The 24410-nt window shown below is 39.2% G+C and overlaps 2 protein-coding genes across 3 annotated transcripts; both read right to left on the reverse strand.

Moving 5' to 3' along the window:
- Positions 1 to 79: 79 nt before the first annotated feature.
- LOC143881635 (F-box/LRR-repeat protein 15-like) lies at positions 80 to 15225 on the reverse strand. Its single transcript, XM_077384838.1, has 17 exons — positions 14116 to 15225; positions 11448 to 11709; positions 11184 to 11316; positions 10349 to 10448; positions 10072 to 10269; positions 9701 to 9971; positions 9358 to 9456; positions 9166 to 9254; positions 8967 to 9066; positions 8692 to 8862; positions 6697 to 6849; positions 3792 to 3952; positions 3506 to 3704; positions 2062 to 2528; positions 1859 to 1922; positions 561 to 647; positions 80 to 433 (listed from the first exon to the last, which is right to left on the reverse strand). The coding sequence occupies exons 1-17, from the start codon at positions 14571 to 14573 to the stop codon at positions 356 to 358; spliced, it is 3090 nt and encodes a 1029-aa protein (XP_077240953.1). The 5' UTR covers positions 14574 to 15225; the 3' UTR covers positions 80 to 355.
- A 2552-nt stretch (positions 15226 to 17777) lies between these two features.
- LOC143880873 (12-oxophytodienoate reductase 7-like) lies at positions 17778 to 20534 on the reverse strand. 2 transcript variants are annotated; one of them, XM_077383848.1, is made up of 3 exons: positions 20287 to 20534; positions 18758 to 18943; positions 17778 to 18586 (listed from the first exon to the last, which is right to left on the reverse strand). In XM_077383848.1, exons 2-3 carry the CDS (start codon positions 18867 to 18869, stop codon positions 17925 to 17927), a joined length of 774 nt encoding a protein of 257 aa, XP_077239963.1. In that variant the 5' UTR covers positions 18870 to 18943; positions 20287 to 20534; the 3' UTR covers positions 17778 to 17924. The 2 variants fall into 2 exon arrangements, with proteins under 2 accessions (XP_077239963.1, XP_077239962.1); XM_077383847.1 differs by lacking the exon at positions 20287 to 20534 and having other exon boundaries at positions 18758 to 19137.
- Between the last annotated feature and the right edge of the window lie 3876 nt (positions 20535 to 24410).

A 24410-nucleotide genomic window follows, 5' to 3' on the forward strand; every position in this document is an offset into this window, starting at 1 on the left:
TATCCAATATCTTGTAAACGCAGATTTCTCTATAACAATTAAATACATGCAAATAAAACATTCAACTTTACACTATAACTAATGATAAATAATCAATATATAAAAATTAAAGGTATTATCAACCTTTAAATACTACATAAAACAGATAAGCAAAGTCAATTCCAATCCTCCATCTCCCTCCCAAAGTACAACAAAAACAAACCAAATTCACACGCTTGAACACAAAGGGGAAAAAAACAATATTTACAAAAAGGGCTACATATCTAAAAAGTTAAGTTAAACAAACTGCAAAGGATTAAAACAACACAAAAGAACCTGATCCATAAGAGCGGCTGTCGTTTTACACCAACAACGATTAGGCAGATAAGCTGCTAAATATGCGTTTCAAACTGGGGCATACAGTCCTTAACCTCCCCATGCCCGCACCACATATCTAAAGAGAAAAAAAAAAGAGGGTAAATTCAATTAAAATAAATTTCAAATAGTAATAAACAGTAATTAAATTTCTTATTTTCAAGCTTCGAAGTGTGAGTCTGTCACAAGAAGGGGCTGGCTGTCACCTTTGGACAATAGCGGACATCAAGGGTTTCCAGCATTTTACAGTGAGATATCGCAGCGTCCACTGCTGCTTCCTCAATGCTGCAAGACTAATGACCCAAGAGTGGAAAATTAGCAGACCACCCATTAGATAAATAATTAATATTGCAAATAATAATAATAATGTGTCATCTGAAATTTCAGACAACGGAAAATCCAGGCCAAAAGATGTTTGATCTCCTCAATCAAACTAGAAGCAGCATATGCAAGACATATAAAAGAGAGTTCCTAGAGGTATTAGATCTAGGGCCGAGACTAGATTAAGCTCGGAGAGAAATTGGGGGACTGCCGTGTGTGTGTGATTTATTTGGGCTCTGCATATAGGTGCAAGTATTTTTTTTTTAAATACAATGGGGCTCGGATGGTTCGATGATCCAAACCATTCATTTGTTGGGACCTGGCTCAGATAGGCTGTGGCAGGAAGTTCATCTCCATAGGTTGATCCTAACCCTTTGGATCTGTAGAGGTATCTATAAAGAGCCGTCAAAAGGCTAGGATCATCATATGGAAATGATTTTCAGGCACGGTCTATCTATGTCAGGGCCCAACAAATGAATGTCTGATTCATTAACCATGTTGGCTCCACTGTATATTATTTTGTCAAAATACTTGCACCTACGTCCAGAGTCCAGACACCATATAAAAAAACCTGGGTGATGATGATGATGGATATTTTGCAAGGAGAAATTTTGATTAGGGGCCACTTAATCAATAACCCACACCATTAATTTCCCAAGGCTTGCTACAGATAGGCCATCGAGCAAAATCAAAGCCCCATTGGATGATTCTAACCCTCCAGTTTTTCTTGTTTTTTCCCATCATCCATTTAGTCCAGTTTTTCTTGTTTTTTTTTTATATTTTCCCATCATCCATTTAGTGGTTAGTCCAAGTTTTCTTGTTTTTTTATTTATCTTCCCATCATCCATTTAGTGGCGGCAAATTTGGAGGGTTAGAATCATCCAATGGGGCTTGGATTTTGCTCCATGGCCCATCCACAGCAAGGCCTATGAAATAAAGAGTTTAGATCATTCAGCAAGTGGAACCCTGCTAGTACTTCTTGCTTGCTCATATTTTTCCCTGGAAAAAGTATGCACATACATACATACACACACACACTGTGTGTGTGTGTGTGTGTGTGTGTGCGCGCGCGCGTGTGTTTTATATGCTGCACTTGGGGTTGCCATTTAATCTCAAATTTATCTATTTCCCTTGGGGTTGCTGCGATTGACTGACTGCATCAAAAACCAGACACAAAACATACCTGAAGGAGGAGGTTGGTTAATCTTGGACAGTCAAGCTTCAAAATTTCCAAGGAGCTACAGTTGCTGAATGAAGCAAAGGTCACGGGAGAAGTCAGAAGACAAAATAAAGAATAAATTGGTGTGGGAAATGGAAAAGAAGAAAAGTAAAATAAACAGTCAATCAGGGTATTACAGGAAAAAAATCCTAAGGGGAAAAACTCACCTTAAATTGAGAAAGTTGAGATTGGAACAAGCTAGGTCCACTTCCTTCAAGTTTGCCGATAAAGAAAGGTTTAAATATGATAAATGGAAACAACGAGCCATTGGCGGAATGACAACTTTCTTAATGTTTGGACACCCAACACAGTTCAGATTCTGGAGCAATTGGTTAGGTTGTTCAATGGACTCATGGTTAACCAGTAAAGAATAAACCCTAGGTGAACCACCGGTGGTTGATAACTTGGAGAACCGGGTGCCAGTTGAACCCCAGTCAAGGTCATGCATATTCACGCAACCATTAAAGCTCACATGAGTAAGATGTGTACAGCACGCAAGAAGCTCCTCTATGGCGGACTGGCAGAGAGTACCATAGGATAAATCCAACTCACGGAGGACTGGGAGAGCACCTTCTTTATAAAGAGCATCCAAAGAGGAATCAGTGAGGTACTTGCATGCCTGCAATTTCAAAACCTGAAATGGAACTGGTCAAAATTCAAATAATAACATCTTCAACACACATATGAGCTTCCACCCACCGACCAACATAAGTTTGTCCTAATTGATATACTTTGCCTTTTTTACAAATTGGAACAACTGTTAAGGTGGATGTCCCTAATTTTAGGGGTAATATCGCAATACCAATCCCACCATGTATTGTATGAGGTATGCTAATGGGGCACAACAATATGATGTGACCTAGGGATGGCCAATGTTTTCTGGCTGCATTTTCTGCTTGCTTTAATGAAACCAGGCTAACTCATTAAAGCAACAAGAATGTGTGGCAAGAAAACATGGAAGTCCCAATGTTGCATCATATACAAGTGTGCGCACACACACCAGCATGGTAGGAGCATGGTTTTAAATTTAGACCGAAATACAAAATTTCGGATTTCGGTGGGGACTGAAACCGAAATTTCCCAAAATTTGATATTTCGCGAAATACCTAATTTCGGTTCGAAATTTAAAAAAAAATGTTACAAAATTCGGAATTTCGGTCCCAAATTTCGAAGCTTAATACCAAATTTCGGACTGAAATTTCGGATTTCGGTGGGATCCAAAATAGGTACCGAAACCAAAATTTAAAACCTTGGGTAGAAGTAGGTAAATATGTGAAGAAATATTCCATGCACTTCCAAAATAGGTATAGTGAAGAAACCAAAAACCAATGGGCTGACCCAAGAGGGGAATTGAGCCAGCAGGGTCACTTTTGTCCCATTCACTTGAACCCATAGTAGCTAAAGTAGACTATAGTGTACATGCAACTGAATGTGCCACGTGTATATTTGCAAGGAAACAGGAGATTCGCTATGAAGACATGTAAAGAATAAAATGATTCCTGAATTTTAATGAATTTTGGGGGAAATTTTTTAAAATTATGGTTCTTGTAGAAAACTTACAATAAGTAGAAATTTTTCAGGTAATGGTGGTTGAGGTGAAGTGTGAATTACCTTTAACTGCAAACAGGTCTCAAAAACAGGCTGCAAGTTCAGCAGGGAAGTGTAAGATAAATCAAGCAAAGTCAAATAGGGAAGCCGCCGCAAAGAGGAGAGCCCATCTGGACCAATAGAAAGGCATGACATCAAGATTAGTGACTCAATGAATGGGCAAGATGCAGTCGTGGCAGACAGGCAATCGTCTTTAAGTTGGCTGTAGAAGCAAAAAAGCACTAACATTAGCTTGAATACATGAACCAAAGAATGTCCAGAGCACACAATATAGTAGCAAGAATATTACCTGCAAAAGGAAGCATCCAGAGACATCAATCGAGGACAATTGATGGATGCTTGAGAGAGAACACCACAACCCTTCAGCTCCAGCATTAACATACGGGGTGCTTCTATCTGCAGAATACTCAACTTGGGGCATATCCCCAAATTAAGTGATGGAAGACCAACCTATAGAAAACATTTGTTCAGTTTAGCAAGAGTATCCACAGCCACAATATGTTTATTGATTGTTCACACTAGTTCCCGATCATTCCCCATTTGTTTCCCAAAATGTTTCTCACTTGTTTCAGGCAGACTTCCAAATAATTCTATGGAAAATAAAAGGAATAACCACAATTGCTTTGCAAATGTTTCTATACTAGCTCAGCTTTTGAAATCATTCCATTTACAGCTACTCCACAAGCTATGGTGTGGAGCCTTTAGTTTGGTGTGCCGGGACTTGGAAAGGAGTTATCCCTGACGAGGGATGGACATAAGTGTGCCAATTTAATTGTGGCAACAGTGCATGCACTTAAGCATGGCCCCACATCAAAGTTGATAGGAATAAAAGACTCCCTGACTAACTTGATGAAGATTTTTCAATATAATGGACTAAAAATGACTCGACATCACTTCTTTAATATGATTATTGACTACCTGTTATCCGACTATGGACTAAAAATGACGCGAGTTCGAATCCCCCGGGCTTACCCGATGCGCGTGGTTTACGGGTGATTGTGAGCATCCGTGGGAAATAGTCTCGCCCTAAAAATTGGGATGGGGATACCCTATGTCATTAAAAAAAGAAAAAAAAAAGAAAGAAAGAAAAGAACGCATACATAAGTTCACACGCGTGAACGTATATCCCAGTTGATTGAACATCTTTATCTGAGCAAGGGATTTGCTAGTGTCCATAGCAGAAGGCATTTTGTGGATGGGTTGTTGCATGTGAGAGCAGCCACCTCGTGAATGAAGACAAAATATGCTGAAAAGTGAGTCAAAGCGTGATGCGGATTGTAGGCCCCATAAGAGGCATCTTTGCCCATTGGGATTTAATTTCAATGTTATTTATTTTCTAGGATTTTATTTTCATTTTTTTTTTTTAGCTTTTAGGGCTTTTATTTATTTTCCATGGAATTTTATTTTCATTGCCTATAAATAGGCCTCAAGTAGTAGAGATTTTCAGTTTTGGATGATTAATTAATTGATTGAGATTTCTCCCCTCTAATTCTTTTCTTCTTCTACTTCTAGTTCTTCTCCCCTCTCCTCTCCTCTCCACTCCTTCTCTTCTTCCCCTATTCTTCTTCTATTCTTCTCCTCTTCTTCTTGTTTCTCCTCTTTCTTCTATTTCTCTCTCCCGGTCCTACATCAATTTGGTATCAGAGCGAAAGATCCACAAGACTCTCCGGAGGAGTGCACAACGGTCTAACTTCCCATTTCAAGTTAATTTTCTCGCCCCTTTTCTAATCCAGTTTCTGGGTTTTTCCATCAGCCATCCCTATTTTGTTTCATGCAAGACCAGAACCGGACAAGCCACCATCTCTGAAAGCTAACTAGAACTCGAGTGCGAGTTCTTTTCAGGAACGGGAGAGTGATGTAGATTGTAGGCCCCATAAGAGGCATCTTTGCCCATTAGGATTTAATTTCCATGTTATTTAGTTTCTATGATTTTATTTTCATGCTTTTAGCTTTTAGGGCTTTTATTTATTTCCACGGAATTTTATTTTCATTGCCTATAAATAGGCCTAATGTGGTAGAGATTATCAGTTTTGGATGATTAATTAATTGATTAAGATTTCTCCCCTCTAATTCTTTTCTTCTTCTACTTCTAGTTCTCATCTCATCTCATCTCATCTCCTCTCCTCTCCTCTCCTCTCCTTCTCTTCTTCCCCTATTCTTCTTCTATTCTTCTCCTCTTCTTCTCTTTTCTCCTCTTTCTTCTATTTCTCTCTCCCTGGCCTACATCAATGTGGCTGCTCTTACATGCAACAGCCCACCCGCGAAATGCCTTTTGAGATGGACGCTAGCAAATCCCTCTGTGCAATGTACATGTGCAGGAAACCAGGAACTAAGCAAATGGATACGCTAATAGACTGTTGAGAGAGAGAGAGAGAGATGCTATCGATTGCACAGATAATGGATACGCTAATAGTCTATTGGGAGAGAAAGGTTCCCACTTCAGGAACTAGTACATTCCGGAAACCACGGTAACAGGACTTATGTACAGATTGTCATTTTTTGGATTTACCCACTTTACTCATTTGTATTAGTAATGCAGTTGATTGATCCGCTTCATAACATATTTAGACACATTCAAATTACAATGATTCCGCGATAACAGAAAGTAAGACCTATGTATTAGACAGTGATTGAATTACATTGACTCCACCAAAGATCTGTTTTAATAGTATTAATGACATATTTGTTGAGCCGAAAAAAGGAACCATGTGACTTTAGAAGAAAACCAATGGCCTTGGAACAGGAAATAGCAGGATATGTACTGAAATAATTGGAAAGAAACTAGAGAAGTGCCTAGGCATATCAATCAACAAATGAGTAAAAAATACATTCCTTAGATGCAGTTTATAGTATCTTAGAAACTGAGAGCATGGATTTAAATTTCGGTTTCAGTTTCGGTTTCGTTGCCTACTGAAACCGACTTTTTTTTTTTCAAACTTCAGTCATTTCGGCCGAAATTGTAAAAATTTCGGTCAAAATGACTTTCAGTCTCAGCCGAAATCCGAAATTTAAAACAATGACTGATAGTAACAGGCACAAAAAACAGTATTGATCTAACTAGGGAAAAAATCATATGCTTAAAACAAACTACAGCTTGAGACCTGATAAGAGCACAGACCAATAGTTCAAAATAGGTTGATATAGACTGCAACAAGAAAGTAAAAAGTAAAAGGCAAGCACTTAATTTAACTTACAGGACAAAATGACGCTCTTCCAAGATGATCGCAACCATCTAGATAAACTTGCTGAAGATTTGGACATGCAAGTTCAAGTGATGTCATGGCCCAACAACCAATAAGTGAGAGAGTGACCAAAGAAGTGCTGCTGAATCCCACTGTCGTCAGACTCTGACCAAAACAGATGAATATTTTCAGATTAGCATAAAATATCTGCAACATTTATTACTAAACAGTAACAAACTCAGATGCCACAGTAATGCCAAATTGCAAACCCCATCAGAAAGTCGCACACAGATCTCAACCAAAAAAATGAGCCTTTTTTTATAGAGCAAAGAAGTCCAAGGAAATCAAGAGCTAAATGGTATTCTAAAATCAGGGAACTTGTAAAATAAGACAGAATACAGTAAAATGTGTCTTTGGATACATTTTTTGTGATGCTATGACACATACACCTTATGCTGAAGGGACATTTATTTTATCAAAAGGAAGATGCGTATAAACAGTGTTCTCTTTTACTTTTCTTCTTCCCTGCAGCACTTAGAAAGCATATGTTTTGATGTAGAGCAGTAGCTAAAATACTTACCAATAGAACTATTACCTCCACATATCAGATCAAATGCAATCTTCCTTTCTAGGGTTTATCTTTTGTGTGTTACCAGTTTATGCAATATTTTCAGTATTGAACAGTACAAAAATATGACTTTGTGAATCATTTCTCTCGGCAAACTGGAATGTGTGGAATCTTTCGATAAAACATCAAAACATTATAAATGTGAGTAATATAACTTTGATGCATTGGGAAAGGAGGACCAAAGTAATGTTTATTTTCTATTCTTAAACAGTTATTGCTTAGCCATTTAATTATGGATGCATGCTTGGTATTTTTTTTTTTCATTTTTTTTTTTAATAGTCATGCTTAGTATTTAATCTAAATGTACAAATACATACTACTTAGGAATCGCAGGGTGTCCACCCTTAAAAAATAATAATACAAGCACACAAAATACTGGTGGGGCGCTCTTGCTCAATGAGCCAAACCATTCATCTGATGGGGCCCATCATATATGTGATGCCTGAAAAATCTCCAGTTTTGGACAGTTCCAACTTTCCACGAATAAATGCAAAGAGATAACTAAGGTAATCAACATGAGTATGTGCAAAGAAAGAACTCGAAAATTTCACACAAACAATGCAAATGAACTTAAGAAAATAAAATTGATAGTAGAAAGCAAACCATAATAGGAAGTAAAGAACAGACCATAATTGCCGAAGTGGGAAGCAAGTGAGAGAAGTTGCCAGAGTAGGAAGCAAGTGCAAGAAGCAGTGCGGGAAGCAAAAGTGGGAACAAGGGGTTTTTTGGAAAAGAGAACATGCGGGAAGTGAAAAGCTCTAAAGAAAGTACATAGAAAATTTGTGGGAATTTTCATTGAAAGTCAACATGAATACTGTAGTAAGCCTCATAGGAAGCGAACAAGAAGTACATAAAAAGAGCAGGATTGTAGTAGGTCATAGAGGAAAGGGTTTCTTTTTTTGAAATGGGGTTAGAGAGGAGGGGTTAATATGAGAAAGATTACAAGTAGAAAAGAAAACTTTGGGACTATTTAAAATTACAAGTTTTAGGAATTCACAGTTCCATGTTTTATTCATATATATATTTAATGTTAAATTTTTGGAAAAAAGATCTGCATAATTTTCATTTGAAACTTAAGATGAATTTTCAAGGTATAAATGCAGTCTTTTTTTAAATATGCTCATTCAATATTAACAAAAGGAGAATATATTCTTCTAGGTAGAAAAATCACTGAAATAGGAAGCATACTCTTAATTAAGAGGAAACGCATAGGAAGCGACTGGGAAGCGTGCTTCCCCAAATTTTGAGAAGCGTGAAGAACTTGGCTTCCGAAGTGAGCTTCCCATCCAACTACGAAGTTACCAGTAACTATGGAACAGACTATTCAAAAGAAATAAGATCAAGCATCCACATGAACAAAAGTATAATAATTCACATACCTCACAGTTGTCGAGAACCAATGATCTAAGCATTGGGCAACCTCCGCCATCAGTAAAAACTTCACAAATAGTATTCGTCAAAGACACGCACTCAGTAAGGTCCACTTCTTGCAAACGGTGGCATTGTAATAATACACAGGTCAAACTTTCTTGTTTTTGCAATACCAATTTCTGCACCCCATAAAAAAAAAAAAAAAAACACTCTTAGAGTTCCAAGCTTGTAGAATAGAAAGTATCAAAAAAGAGACATTGGGTTCTTTGGACGAAAGCCAGACCTCAAGTGAATTTGATGCGATATCGATAAGATGGAGTGCAGGGCAATTAGAAACAGTTATGGAAGACAGCAAAGGACTTCGCAAATTTAAATCAACAAATCTGGAGAAGAAACGGTAAAAAGTAGGAAATCAACAAATGGTTCAGATAAAGATATAAGCGATTAAGCATATGAAGAAAAAGACGGAGCAACAATTGTACTCGCGGCAATGCACGAGACTGATATTCCGCAAGCGTGGCAGATCTAAGGAGACAGACGTCAATAGGCCGCAGCAATCAAGCTCTAATTTCTGCAAGCAATTTTCACAACAAAATTAAAAACTAATTTACTTAAGCAACGAAGAAGCACATCTAGGCAAAACCAAATTCCGAGGCAAAAATGCAAGTTCTAACCTCCAACATATAACTGTGGGATATAGAAGCCATTGAAGCAGAAATTACTCTGTCGCAGCTATGAAGCTTCAGATCTGTCAACATTGGCAGTCTTACAGACTTCCAGCACAGCCAAGCAATCATGTAAGTTATAAAGATAAAGCAGACATATATAAACAACCGTGCTATTAAATTCCGGTTGGGACCGAAATCTGAAAATTATGGATTTCAGTTTGGATTTCGGTCATTTTAACCGAAATTGTAAAAATTTCAGCCGAAATGACCGAAATTTGATTAAAAAAAAGGGTTTCGGTTCCGAAATTTAAATCCATGAGAACAACAAGTCATGTTTCATAAGACTGACCTCAAGCGAGATGTTTGGACAGTATGATGCATTGAGAACACGCAGATTAAGACATGTAAGCGCTATCTCACGTAGGGTTTCATTACTAACAGATGAACAATTTGAAATATCCAAAGATGCTAATAATGGGCATGATGTTGCTGCTGAACGAATCCCAGCATCCGAGAGTCTGTGGCAGGAGCCTATATCTAATTCTTGTAATTGGGGACAGTTAAGGATGGCATGCGCCATGTTAGAGCGCTTCAACGAAAAAGTTACAAGCTGAGGGCACCTGCAAATTACCTTTTTCTCAACAAAGAAACTGGCAAATAAATCACAAACAAGTGTGTACTAAGTGTAATTCAGACCTCCTAACCTGGCAAGATTTTTACCTGACTGAAATACGAAGGAGACAACACCGAATAACTTGAAGATGACACAACCTATCATGGAACACAGAAATCTCCTGAACACCATTACCAATGAATGCATCACTGATACTCAAACGGTTCAGCACACGACAGCCAGTTAGAGAATGGAAAAACACATCGCCCAGCTCCCCTTTACCCAAGATTAAAGTTTCAATATTCCTGTATACCAACCAGCTATCTATATGAGCAATATGCATAGAAAAGATATCATGAATTAAATAGGGGCAAACACAATCACCTTAGAGATCTCATTGCTTCCATAACGAGCGAGTCAATAGCAGGTGCACCCAAAATATTAACTTCCGTGGCATTTGGGTACCGACGGCACATGTCCGCAACTGCAATGGCAATGAATTAATAAAGCATTTTAGCATCCAACATATGAAATTCTTTAAAATATAAGATTTAAGATAAGCATTCTGCAGTGCTTTCTCCAAGCCCTATGCATATCTCTCTATGGATGAGATTAGAAAGATTATAATATATGTTCTCGAGGCTTTCTTGTAGTCACAATTAGACAGGGCGCACTGGCTTTGCGGTCAAAGATCAGATAGAGTTTTCCTAAGGGGCGAGGGACAGATTATTCTCTAAGAAAAAAATATTCAAACTTGCATTTGCAGGTCCTATTGGCAGTACCAAAATAACGAAGCCAGAGGTCATAGTGATACAGAAGAGAGTCAAAACGCTTTGCCAAATTTCAAAAATGATCCTATGGATTCATGACTTTCTAAAAGCTGTCCAGATGCTAAAATGAGTTTTCTTCTTCTGTGGAAAATTATCTAAAAGTTAGAAAAATAGACCATACACTACATTATTTCTGTATTTTTCGGTCAGGAGGAGCACTCGTGTCCATATATAGTAAATGTTCTAGCAGGTAACCTCACAAACTTATAGATACAACTGAACGCGTAATGTTATGGTTTTGACACCACGTGTGATTATAATTTTGGGCTGTCCCGTCAAAACTCGCCCGGTACTCACATTTCTTTTAACAAGTGTGGCATTCAACTGATCACGAAAGATTCTGCAAGGTATGTTGGTTAACTAGAAGAAAGGTATGAAGGAAGACCTACATTGAAGTGCAGAAATTTTCCGATTTTCAAAATTCAGACACCTCCAAAAATCTTCATGGGCACTAGCTGCTCGCCATTGTCTGCAGACTCTAGCAGCTTGACAGAGATCTATGTGACCTAAGAAAGAGAAGACCTGCAATCACGTAACACAACTAAGAAGAAAAAAAAACCCTTATTGAGATGAAAGAGCGTAGCATGAACAAACATTCCATGTGCAACATGAACTAGTAATAGGAAATTCCTTAATGTGAAGAACGAACATACCATGTGCAACAAATCATCGGTAAGATCCATGTGAGCCACTAAATCTTCTGATTTTGAAATACTAGACCCATCTCCATTGCCATCACCTCCACCATTGGGGCCCATGGAATTTCCACCACCGTCATTATTTTGCATAGAACTGAAGTAACGGACCATCACAGTTCCGGAAGGGAGAGATGATTCCTGAGAAACATTGAGGTCTCCATCAGCAGGTGAAGCAGATGCACCAGTGCCTGAAGTTGTAGCAGCATAAAGGGGCGCTCTGTGAAAGAAAAATGATTAACTACACAGTAAGCATCTCTCCATAACAAAGAAATGTATCTAGCATGACGATGACAAAATAAGCATTTTAGAAAGATAATTGTTGAAGTCCCAACTCCCTCCCATATGCCTTAAACGAAATTAGGAAATGATCAATTAATGCATCCATTAGAGCATATACAAATGAAGCATTAAAATAACTATATGGTAGGAACACTGGCCCAGCTTGAAACATTGATACACACAGCTAGGAGAAATATTCATATGCATGTGCATACATACAGATAGGCATGCTAGATAAGGTAACACCAAGAATTGGACCAAGTAAAAAATCAATAATAGTTATTTACAAAATTACATTACAGAAGTAGGGTAAAAATAGCGAAGCCGTAGGAAACATAATATGTATCTATGATCGATTTCATTAAAATGTTCAATAAATATTGGATGGAAAGATCATTAGTTCACGATAATGAATTAAACATAATAGTAAAGACAGTAGTAAGTGCGGTGTTTAAAAATGTGGATGCGGGTAAAAATGCGGCCAAGAAAAAACCTTGTCGACTCGGAGCAGACGCGGTCAAAAACACATTTGACGCGGCAGAGTACTTGGTTGACTCTGTAGGGCAAAACGCGGAACACTGCGGCAAAACGTAAAACACAGCCATGGGTTAAGAGGGTCAACTTGGGGGAGCCCACGATGACGCAGTGGAGTTTTAAGACCATGTGTTAGTGTATTAATGGGTGAAATGAGCAAAACAACAACAAAATAAGCTACAAAATCATTTATGTTCCTCGAAAACAGTTTCAACATGATTCAAAACTTGGGGAAATTCCTTAATGTGAAGAACGAATTTTGGGTTGTCCCGTCAAAACCCAAATGTTTCTGTTTCCATCCCCACCAAAACATATACCGAAAGTAAAAATGAATATCAAAACCATACCTGTAAGGGTATACCATATAATCTATGTTATATAATTATATTTATATGAATTGCGTGTAAATGTAGTGTATGTATTACATATAAATATTCATATGACATACATGTGAAGTGTGGTATGTACTAAATTACCATATATGCGCGACCGTGCATGCACTAGGTATTTGATATTTCCAAACCATTAATGGTGATTTTTTTTGTCTTATGTGATCGTTTTTTAACATGTATTTGTGTTTAGCATTTCCTAAAGTTTAGTCTTAAATGCTCAGCATTTGCATATGTTTCCATACATTTCCGGATTTCACAGGATTTCTGCCGAAATTTTCATTCAAAACCAACATGTTTTCATTTTCAATTGGACCGAAACGCATACTGAAATCAAAATCTGAAACTTTGCATATATAATAAAAAATAAGCATTGAATAATACTCTGAGAAGATGAATGTTTACACATGCACCATATGTACATCGACATGCACCGTAGAGAGGATAAAATCATAGAATATAGCTGTGAATGTTGAAACAGCAACAAACTCCAAATATCTTCCTACAAGGATGCTGAATGTTTACAATACGCACTAAAAGATCCTGTGGACTGGAATAAAAATTGTGAAAATAACCTAGTTCATTTGACAAATCTCTTAGCCGCTAATAATGTGAAACCTACAAGTTGAACGATCAGAGGATAACCACCAAATGCTTGTTTTGAATTGGAGGGCTGATAAAAAGAATAGTACCAGTGTGAAAAGCACGCATGAAAATGTAAAATTGCGCATTGGAAGTCATTTTCAAAGTATCAACTATTAAGAAATCAAATATTTTAGTTATTCAGATGAATTGAGCTGGGAAAGTTGCCTTGTTTCATAATACAACTAGATTACGGTTGCAGTTGCAGTAGGAAACTAAAACCGGAGAGGGGTTTTCTAGGTTTTCCAAAAACCTAGTGATATAAGAAGCTCTCCATCACACGACTGTGTGGTGGCTGCAAAAGAGATGGCTTTTCTCTTCTGCGTGGGGTGACAGAGAGAGGGAGACGGTTTCTCCTTGGTGTTTTCTCTTGGTTTATTTCTTAGGTTACTTTTGTGTACTGTCTTGGTTGAGAGAATGAGGGAAAGGGTTGCAGTTTGCAGGTTAATCCCATTATAATCCTTGTATTTTTTGTTCCCATTGTGGAAGATCGTGTTCTCGCCCAGAGATGTATGTATTATGGCTGAACCACGTAAAATCTCAGTGTTCATCTTGTGACTTGTTTTTACTTTATACTTTTCAGTTTATTTGTGCACGTTCGGATTTGCACGGCGGATTTTCCCAAGAGATTGAAAGAGAAAATGTATTCAAGAGAAATCAGGTCAATTGGGGAAAAAAAAAAAAAAAAAGGAAAAAAAATGGGAAATGGAAGGAGAATGCAGCTCCCTCACAACATTATAAACAATGGGACACTTGAAAGGGAAAAATCAAGAACTCACTGAGAATCGAATAGAACTTTCGCCCGCTTGTGCTGGAAATCCCAGCTCCCTCTTTCTGACGCCAAGAAATGTTCTTCGTCGAAAGCCCACCCTTCCCACCCTTCGACCTCCGCAAGAAACTGCCCTGCGTCCTCACCCCAGCAGCTAGTTGACCCATACTGATAAAAATAGCGAGAAAACCCCGTTGCAAGCTCTAAATCACGACCACCTTGGCTCCTCCTTGCAACATCCTTCATCTTACAAATAGATTCCTCGAAGCCGCTTTCCGGATCAGGCAAACCATTCGCTCCTCCGCATCTCCACAAAGAATATCCAAATGTCGAACTCCTGGATTCGTCATTTTCCATCCCAGTAAATGAAAGTTCCTCACAATCGCCCTCGGTCTCACTCGAACTGAGCCCTTCTATCACGCCTTTGTTGTTTTCGTCCCCCATACCAAACCAGTACCAAAATCTCATGCAACGGCGCAAGATCAAACCCTAACCGAATGTCAAATGAGTGAACTTGAGATCAAAACCTTAACCAAATGTCAAATGAGTGAACTTGAGATCAAAACCCTAACCGAATATCAAATGAGCGAACTTGAGATACCCTAGATCAAGAAATCTATACATCTCACCTTATAAAACAGATCCAACACTAAACCCTAGCTGTACCAGCCAGTACGAAAATCTCATGCGACGGCTCAAGATCAAAGCCCTAACCGAATATCAAACGAGTGAACTTGAGATGCCCTAGATCGAGAAGTCTATCCATCTCACCTTATAAAACTGATCCAACACTAAACCCTAACTATACCAAACCAGTACCAAAATCTCATGCTACTGTGCAAGATAAAAAACCCTAACCGAATATCAAATGAGTGACCTTGAGATACCCTAGATCACGAAGTCAATCCAACTCACCTTATAAAATGGATCCAACACCAAACCCTAGCTGTACGATCAGAGAACAGACACGGATACTTCAAAACTCCCGAGTCAAACCCTAGTCAGAAATCAGAATCCGTTGACAAAAATCGTCCAAACGCTCGCGGTCTTTAGGGTTTGAACCTAGAAATGCCCTTAGATTCGGTATTCAGAAAAATCTGAACCGACCTCATTTTCATCTCTTGTTATATAGTTGCCGCTAATGACGAGCGACGTAAAAAATTTCCAGGGATTTGCTAGCGTCCATCGCAAAATTCACTTAGCAATGGTCTGTTGCCTGTCAGAGCAGCCACATAGGATCACTTTTCAGCAGTTTTTGTCTTCATTGATGAGGTGGCTCCTCTGACATGCAACAGACCATCTGCTAAATGCTTTTTGCGATATATGCGAGGAAAATCCCTTTTTCAGTCATCGTACGGACGAAATAATACCTCCCAATTACTCACTAAGAAAGAAAGAGTGGGCCCACGGCCCACTGTACTCATTCAATATCCATACTGTGATCTTGAACTTTGATCCCGTAAAGTTTAAGAGACCGTCCTAGCCGAACTGAAAAGTAGAACTTAGATACTCGGCTCGGACTAGGAGAGTGGTAGAACAAGTAGTAAAGTGGGAGGAGGCGAGCATTAAATTTGCATGTAATTACCTCCAGGCAAAAGTAGGAGCTGCCGTTACAATATAGAGAGAAGAAATGGAGAGAAAGAGAGGTCATCATTCCCAATATTTTCCAGGCAAAAGTCCACCTTTGCATGAGGGGGGGGGGGGGGGGGGGGGGGAATGGTATGAAAGATAAATGCAATTCGGCATTTAAACAATGAATGGCATCTTAAATTCCTTCAAAATCACAACAACTAATTAGAGTTTGTGCAACCAGATACTGACAGCATTTTATGATGAAAAATGGTATGAATACTGACAGCATAGTAATGTTGCCAAAACTCATCACGGAAAAAGTAATTAACGTATTTATATTACAAAAAATAATTTTTAGTGTGCTGCAGAGAATATAGCGCAACGAATGTAGTGCAATAGAGTTAGAGAGCATGACTTCCCAGTAGCTCTCGTTTTCTTCTTGAGGAAATGGGATCCCCATACAATGTGGGATTGAATATTCTCATATAAACTTATTGTGTCTAACAAGATGAGTGGACTATATCATCAGCCTAAATCTCTTTAAACCTTTGTTTGTTAGTTACCATTGTTAGATTTAGAATACAAAGGTTTTACGCAAATTGTTTCGTTATAACAAATGGGATTCTTATAATTAATATTGTTGGTTGCCACATTTTATATAACATATTAAAAGGTATTAGCTGTCAAATAAGGTTGGTCCATCATCGTCATCTCTGACCCCTAGCCACAATTTCTCTCGTACAACTCTTTGTCTTTGCACGCTTAATTCTGTTTATGGTGCAATAGGTTTTATACTGGTATGGTCGGCAAAAAGAAAACTCGATGACACCCTACTGCCACTGATAGGCCAATCTCCCTCCATCTTCAATTGGTGCCCATTTTCACGGCCAGACTAGAGTCCATGGTTCCTGCAACCGCCACAACAGATTCCTATGAATAACGCTTCCGTAACTAACTACATACAGTACGTACTTTGAACAGTTTTGATGTATTCATCTTCACATGTGCATAATTTGAATAATGTTTTCTAATAAGGTATTTTCTTGTATCTCATATCGGGATTTGCTAGCGTCCATCGTAGAAGGCAATTTGCAGATGGCCTGTTGCATGTGAGAACAGCCACACATGCTCACTTTTCAGCAAATTTTGTCTTCATTCACCAGGTGGCTGCTCTCATATGTAACAGACCATCCGTGAAATGCCTTCAACGATGGACGCTAGCAAATCCCTCTTATATCATTGGATTTTTGTATAAAGTGTTAGAAATAATAAAATTATAAACTATCAGCAGAGGAACAATGATTCTTAGTCTAAGCAATAAGATATAAAGAGATTATATCTATATTTTAAAAAAAAAAGAGATATAAAGAGATTATAAATCTGTAGAGCATTAATTATTAGAGCCCCAACTATACAGCGTTAATTGTGTATCACATGTACAAGTTGCTTTTGAAGGAGGTTAACCTGCACATCCAATTTCATTCCTTTTTTAACCAATAAATGAAAAGATTAGTATTCTCCATTTGTTACCAGCATCAATGGCCTACGTGGTGATGGTTTTACAGATAACAAGGTTAGAGAGAGAGAGAGAGAGGGAGAGAGAGAGAGTCGCCTGTTGAATTCGTTGCAATGATGGACCAAATTTAACGTTGCAATGATGGACCAAATTTAACGCCAATGAAAGTTGTTAAACTTTTCATGTGTATGTCTCATGCATTTCACCCCGAACTCATTACAATTTGAATAATGCTAGTGAAACCGAGAGTCAGACCAAGCAGGGAACCGAACAAATTTGTTCTTGCCAGAACATCACAAGTGCCGTAAGTCAGCCCTTTGGTTTAGTAAAATCAACAAATAGTAGATTTCTCTCCCATCAGTTTGACTCCTGGTTACCAAATCATTCCCCTAACAATTTTCATCTTTACACCAAACGTCTTCTCCCAACATACTTTTGAAGATGACACAAGCCCACTTCATGGTCATAATACCAATTGCGTCCCGTGACAATTGCGTCCCGTGACACGCGACCTGCCTATCTTGTCTTTCAAACTAAACTAACAATGAGTCCACTTCATTCATTTGCCTATCTTACACATGAAATACTTAGGAGGAGCCTATCAGGCCCTTTCTTTTTAGCATTTACCGCTTAAGTTTCTTGACCAAAGCTGAACATTCAACATTAAAGCATAATAAACTCAAAATACATAGAAAATTTCAATACATCTACGATTATTTCAATAATTTAAATCATAGGCGTGACCTAATGTCACTGTCCCTGCGTCCCTGATTGAGAAACGGGTAGTCTGTGTACCCTACAACAGGATCCTTGGTATAGAAAGTGGCCCTGACATACCGAGTCAAGGGCGCGTTAACCTCAAATCGTTTAACCAGGTCTGAGTTTGAGATAAAGAGTCGACCATACGAGACTAGGTCCGCATCTCCACAAGCCATGGCTTCTATTCCCAGCTCCCTAGTGAACCCCCCACTACATATGAATGTGCCCTTATAAGCCCCCCTCCATGCCCTCATGAAACGAGTCTCTTCCTCTTCACTTCCGTGTCTGCCCGATTCCGTCTGCCCATATGCCGTGTATCGCAGCTGAGTCATGTGGAGATAAGCGAGTTTCTGACCCAACTCGTCTTGGAGTTTGTTAAGCCTCTCAATAACTGCAAGGCCTAGGTTGAGTGGGTCCGAGTCCATGGCCTCAAGATGATCAATTGCGGGTGATATTCGGACGCCGACCCGGTCCGGGCCAATGGCGGATGCTACGGATCGAGTCACTTGCATCAAGAACTTGCACCGGTTCGCCACCGAGCCTCCATACTCGTCCGTTCTGTCATTGATCCCATCCTTGAGGAATTGGTCAGTGAGATACCCATGTGCTCCATGGATTTCAATGCCATCAAAGCCTGCAAAATCATTTGATCAGGATGAACGGTCCTGATTATACATTGAAACTCTTTGTACGAATCATTTATACGTGACTTAAAGTTAGGTCTATGTGGCCAAAACGTGGACCACTTGTTCATTAATGATCCAAACCATTCATTTTTTTACTGAAATAATTCTTGGTCTGGTACCTGCTTCAATGGCGTTAATGGCTGCCTGGCGGTAGTGTTGCACTATCTCCGGGATTTCAGAGGCATCGAGACGCCGTGGCCTGGGATACTTACCATAGGTCCCATCTGGCATCAGAATTCTCCATCTTCCAGAAATAGGCTTGTCTGTGGACGAGATCGGAGCTTCAGTCCCACCAGGTTGATAAACTGTGAGAATGTTAAAAAGAGTCAGCTTAGAAGGTAGCATATTGTATCCATGGTTAATACATAATTTCTTGGAAAACACTTCGAAAACGGTTTCAGTGGAGAAAACAAAGAAAGGTGAATAGAACACATTGATTTGGCAATTTTAACTGTTTTTGGCCATTTGTGGGGCTCGGGGAGACGCGCTCCCTTTTATCTGTTTGTTGAGCCCCCTTTTTCACAACCCTCTTTTTCTTCTTCTTTTATTGGGAGGTAAGCTGGGGTTGGGTCCTACCGATTTATTAAATGAGAAGAAAGATGATACGTTTAAGTATGAAAACCAACATCCATCCCTATAATTAAGACACTAAATAAGGACTGAACTAAAGGCAAAGAAACAGATTTCAAGCTCATGGAGATCAACTTTCTGCTATCCTGCATGAGTAGACTCGACGGCTCTAATGTTCCAGGAGGTCCTTTGGCTATTCCTCAACTTCCTGCTATCCTATCGATTTATCATCTTTTGACTCAACTTCCCGGTCCTTTGGCTATTCCTCAACTTCTAGTAGATTGTCTTTAGAGGTTTGTCCGGTTTGTCCTCAATGGGAGGAGGTGGATCTCCACGAGTATTGTATTCCCAATAAGCAGGTTTCCTAGCAACCCTCTTTCTTTTGGTTAATCTATGGTTTAAACTTTCTTTTTTTGTTAATCCATGGTTTAAACTTTCTTTTTTGGTCAATCCATTGTTGAAACTTTCTTTTTTGGCTAATCCACAGTAAACACTTTAGTATATGACCGTCGTATATGCGGCACAGATGTATGTTGATCTAGAACATTCAAATTGTGGGTCCTCGCAATCCTATTCATATGATCAAAGACGATTAAACTGATTGCTCATAAGGAGGGGAGACAGTACGAGAAATCCCTATCAAACAATGAAAAATAATACGCCACTTCAAATTGGGTTGCTATTGATGCTCCCCTCACTCCCATCTCTCACAACTGGCCCCACTAATATTCCATGGAATTGTTTTCATGGTTGTCAAACATATGTTTAAATGATAATGCCTCTTAATTGAATAGAAAATCATTATTTTTTCCATTAAGGACTGTTCTGAAATTCATTTTATGGAAAAAATAATGATTTTAGGGAATGTTTGGATAGAGGGAAAAAGTATGGAAAAAAAAATCCAAGGTCTGGTAGTTTGCAAATTTCTTTGAAAATAGGAAAAAAATTCGATTATAAAATAACAAAATCCATGAAAAATTAGCTTACATCTGGAAATTTTATTTTCTATGGAAAAAATTTCCAATGAAATATGCATTCATCTTCTCCCAAGATTTTTGTAAGGGAATACTTTGCATACCTTGGTTAGAGGCACGGCCAACATGCCAAAGCTGACAGAAAATGACACTCCCCTTTGCATGAACGGCTTCCACTACCTTCTTCCAGGCATCGATCTGCTCCCGTGTGTAAATCCCTGGGACATGCGGGAACCTTTACAACCAAATGAACCACCATACAAAGTTAATATTTCTTTCATGATAGTAGAAGGAATTAACCCTTCTTCAGTTTTTTTTTTATAATGTATACTCGTATCTTTTTTTTCTTTTTTGTTCATTGGACGGCATTGTATGGAAAACTCTACAAATGAAAGGATTATGTGTTATATAATATTAAGTATATGAGAAAACGGTTCCTACACATATGTGTAGAGAGTTCTCTACACACTAGCTTAAAATACAGTGGGGGCCCATATTGTTTGGGTGGTCCAAGCCATCACTTTTAAAGGCCCTCACATACATAGGGTGTCTACAAAAAATCAAATCCATAGGATCATCCCAACCTTCACAAATTAGTCCATCTTTTGCCTCCACGGTTCGAATGGTTAGGATGATCCTATAGATCTGATTTTTTGTGGACACCCTATCTATGTGAGGGCCTTAAAAATGAATCGTTTGGATCACCCAAACAATGTGGGCCTCCACTGTATTTTAAGCTAGTGTGTAGATAACTTATCTACACATGTGTGTAGGAACCGTTTTCTCTAAGTATATTATATTATTAATAATGTATTTTACAGTATAAACTATGTTATATTAAAATAATGTATTTGGAGGCAAAGTTAAAGTTTTGAGACTTGTGTAAGTTCCCTCCATTAATTTGAAGGGGAAAATCAAAATCTTAAGAGTTGTGCAAGTTCCTTCACTTTTTCATCTTGGAATCTTTTCAAAAGCTTTGGTGGGAATTATTTGAAATTGTTGAATCACACATGAAGATCTGGGATTCAAACTCCTTCACTCCTTCATCTATAAATAGGAGATGGTTTCACTCATCTCATTCAAGTTCTTTAAAACTCTTTCTCTTTGAGACAGCACCATCAAAGAACTTCAATTATATATATATATATATATATAGAGAGAGAACGGTTCCTACACATATGTGTAGAGAGAGTTCTCTACACACTAGCTTAAAATACAATGGGTGCCGACATTGTTTGGGTGATCCAAGCCATCCATTTTAAAGGCCGTCACATAGATAGGGTGTCTACAAAAAATCAGATCCATAGGATCATCTCAACCCTACGATTTGTGGAGGTAAAATGGATGTCTTTAAACCTTCACAAATTAGTCCATTTTTTGCATCCACAGTTCGAATGGTTAGGATGATCCTATGGATCTGATTTTTTGTGGACACCCTATCTATGTGAGGGCCTTAAAAATGAATGGTTTGGATCACCCAAATAATGTGGCCCCCACTGTATTTTAAGCTAGTGTGTAGATAACTTATCTACACATATGTGTAGGAACCGTTTTCTCATATATATATATATATATATATATATGCAAATCAATTAAAGCATCTGCACAAAATCGATGTAAATGAGCATTCCAATAGTTTTGAACTCTTCATGCAACACAAGCTCTTTTTAGTGTGTGTTTTATTCTCATGTGTTTCCCCTTACCTTTCCTCTTTCTGTGGTACCCTGATCCCGCGAGAGGGGTGTGGGGCGCGAGCCGCCGCTCTCTCTCTCTTGGTCTCTCGTATCCACGCGATTGGCGTGTGCATTTTATTATTGATTTGAATTAATCTTTCCTGTGAACTTGGGATCACTAAGGCAATCCGAATTCCACACGAAAGAGACTGACAGAGTCGCCACCTAGATGTGGGATCTAGGACCCGTAATTAACCAGAAATCTAGACTCGCTACCTGGTTACGAGAATGGAAGGTATGGGGAGTTATCCGCCACATGCACCATTCCTGCCCGATAATCGGTCTTCGATTCCAAAAGCTAATTCTTTTAAATTTATTTTAAATGGCTCATTCAACTCTATGTTAATGTGCGAACTAAGTGACATGCATCCTATGATCTAATTTTAATGTGAATCCTAGATGTGTATCTTGATTTATTAATTTGTCTGGATTCATTCTAAGTGAAAGTTCTCCTAGAATTCTAATTTCATGGAAAATCCTAAGTGATTTGATTAAGCATTTACAAGAAAATTAATATACAAAACACCACAATTTGTTTGTGGTGCCGACTCGCGGGTGGTATGCCATCAGACATCCAAGCTGCCTACGTACCCAAGCCTTACTGGGATCAGAGTCGACGTAGTTCGGTGCATTTAAGCTAAGCTACATATGCCTAACTCAACTAGGACACCGATCTAGACGGGATTGACTGTTTCAACAGTTTTAAGAGAAGTTATTTAATTCAAGTTGAGGATTTTATTATCTTAGGATTTCATCGAAGATGCTATATGATCCTATCTAAATGCAAGTTGTCCCTTAGACTAATGCAGGTTAGCCTACATCCTAGTTTACTAGGCTTGTCCTAGGGGAAGATTGGGTGACTAGTGTAACTAGACCTATGGCACGGTTGCTATACATAGCAAGCGTCCGTGATGAGGCTGGACTCCTAACTCTAGGACTCCCTAAAACTTAGGACACAACACGACACGACACCATTGTTCCTAAATTGGGCTCTAAGGGTTCTTACGACGGAAACCATAATCCAATGGTTCCGAGAGACACGAGATGAATCGAGATGATGAATAGTGTGAGGGGATGAGAAAGATAGAGAAAGGTGCGACTGAACTTGGGAGTGCCAAATTGCCTACGTACCCCGTGATGGGGATCAAGCCACACGTAGTTCCACTGGGGAGGTTGCTTGGATTTTGGAAAACAGGTTTGGTATTTGGATCAAGAATCGGGTTTGTATTTGAGCATTGGACTTGAGATTCAAAAACATTGATATAGCAATGAGATTTTGGAATTGGGAATTTGCATCAAAGAATTGAGCATATTGGAATCATCAAGGGTTTGAATTTTCGGAATTCAAAGTGGGCGGGCTTATGAGATTCGGCCAAATGGATTCAGACATGCGACTCGGATTGTGTTGGGATATGACTTGGTTGGATTGGGTTAATGGTTAGGGTCAAGTGAGTCGGGTCTAAGTTAGGAGCAAACCCGAGACTAGCCATGGTCTAACTAGGAGGAAGCAGGGTACAAACCAGGGTGCGGACCAGGGTGCACCAGGGTGCGAACCAGCAGGGAACCAGGGTGCGAACCAGCAGGGAACCAGGGTGCGAACCAGCAGGGGAACCAGGGTGCAACCAGCAGGGAACCTGGGTGCAACCAGCAGCGAACCTGGGTGCAACCAGGGTCTAACCAGAGTGCGAACCAGCAGGGAACCAGGGTGCGAACCAATATCGAACCAGGGTGCGAACCAGTAGGGAACCAGGGTGCAACCAGCAGGGAAGCAGGGTGCGAACCAGTAGGGAACCAGGGTGCGAACCAGTAGGGAACCAGGGTGCAACCAGCAGGGAACCAGGGTGCGAATCAGTAGGGAACCAGGGTGCAATCAGCATCGAACCTGGGTGCAACCAGCAGCGAACCTGGGTGCAACCAGGGTCTAACCAGAGGCTAACCAGGGGGAAAACAGACCCTACATGCTTCCTAACATGGTTTTTCTTTTAAAGTAAAAGATATGCATGAAAACAGACCCTAAATAGAATTGAAATAAATGCCTACCTCTTTGGAAACCCACTTTGTGTTTGATTTTTCTTTGATGGTAATTCCTTGAAGATGATTCCTTGCTTGATAATGACTGCTTTTGATATATATCACCCAACGTATAAAATCACCCGATCCGGCAAGGATGGCCGAACCCTTGAAGAGATGAGGGAGAGGGATGAATTTTCTAAGAGAGGGGTTCTTTTTCTTCTTTTTTTCTTTGGTGAGATGAGAGGGTATTTATAGGAGAATGGGATAGGAGGTTAGGTGAGGTTAGGTGAGGTTAGGTAAGGTAAGGTGAGGTTAGGTGATGTTAGGTGAGGTTAGGTGAGGTTAGGTGAGGTTTGGATGGTTATGATGGGAGGAGAGGTTAGGTGAGGTTAGGTGAGGTTTGAATGGTTAGGATGAGAGGAGAGGTTAGGTGGTTTTGGATGGTTAGACCCAGGTCATGATCTGCCATTGATCTAACGATT

Source organism: Tasmannia lanceolata, unplaced genomic scaffold (genome assembly GCF_043159265.1).
Source record: "Tasmannia lanceolata isolate RefF3 unplaced genomic scaffold, GAP_Taslan_0.1 ptg000007l, whole genome shotgun sequence".
NCBI lineage: Eukaryota > Viridiplantae > Streptophyta > Magnoliopsida > Canellales > Winteraceae > Tasmannia > Tasmannia lanceolata.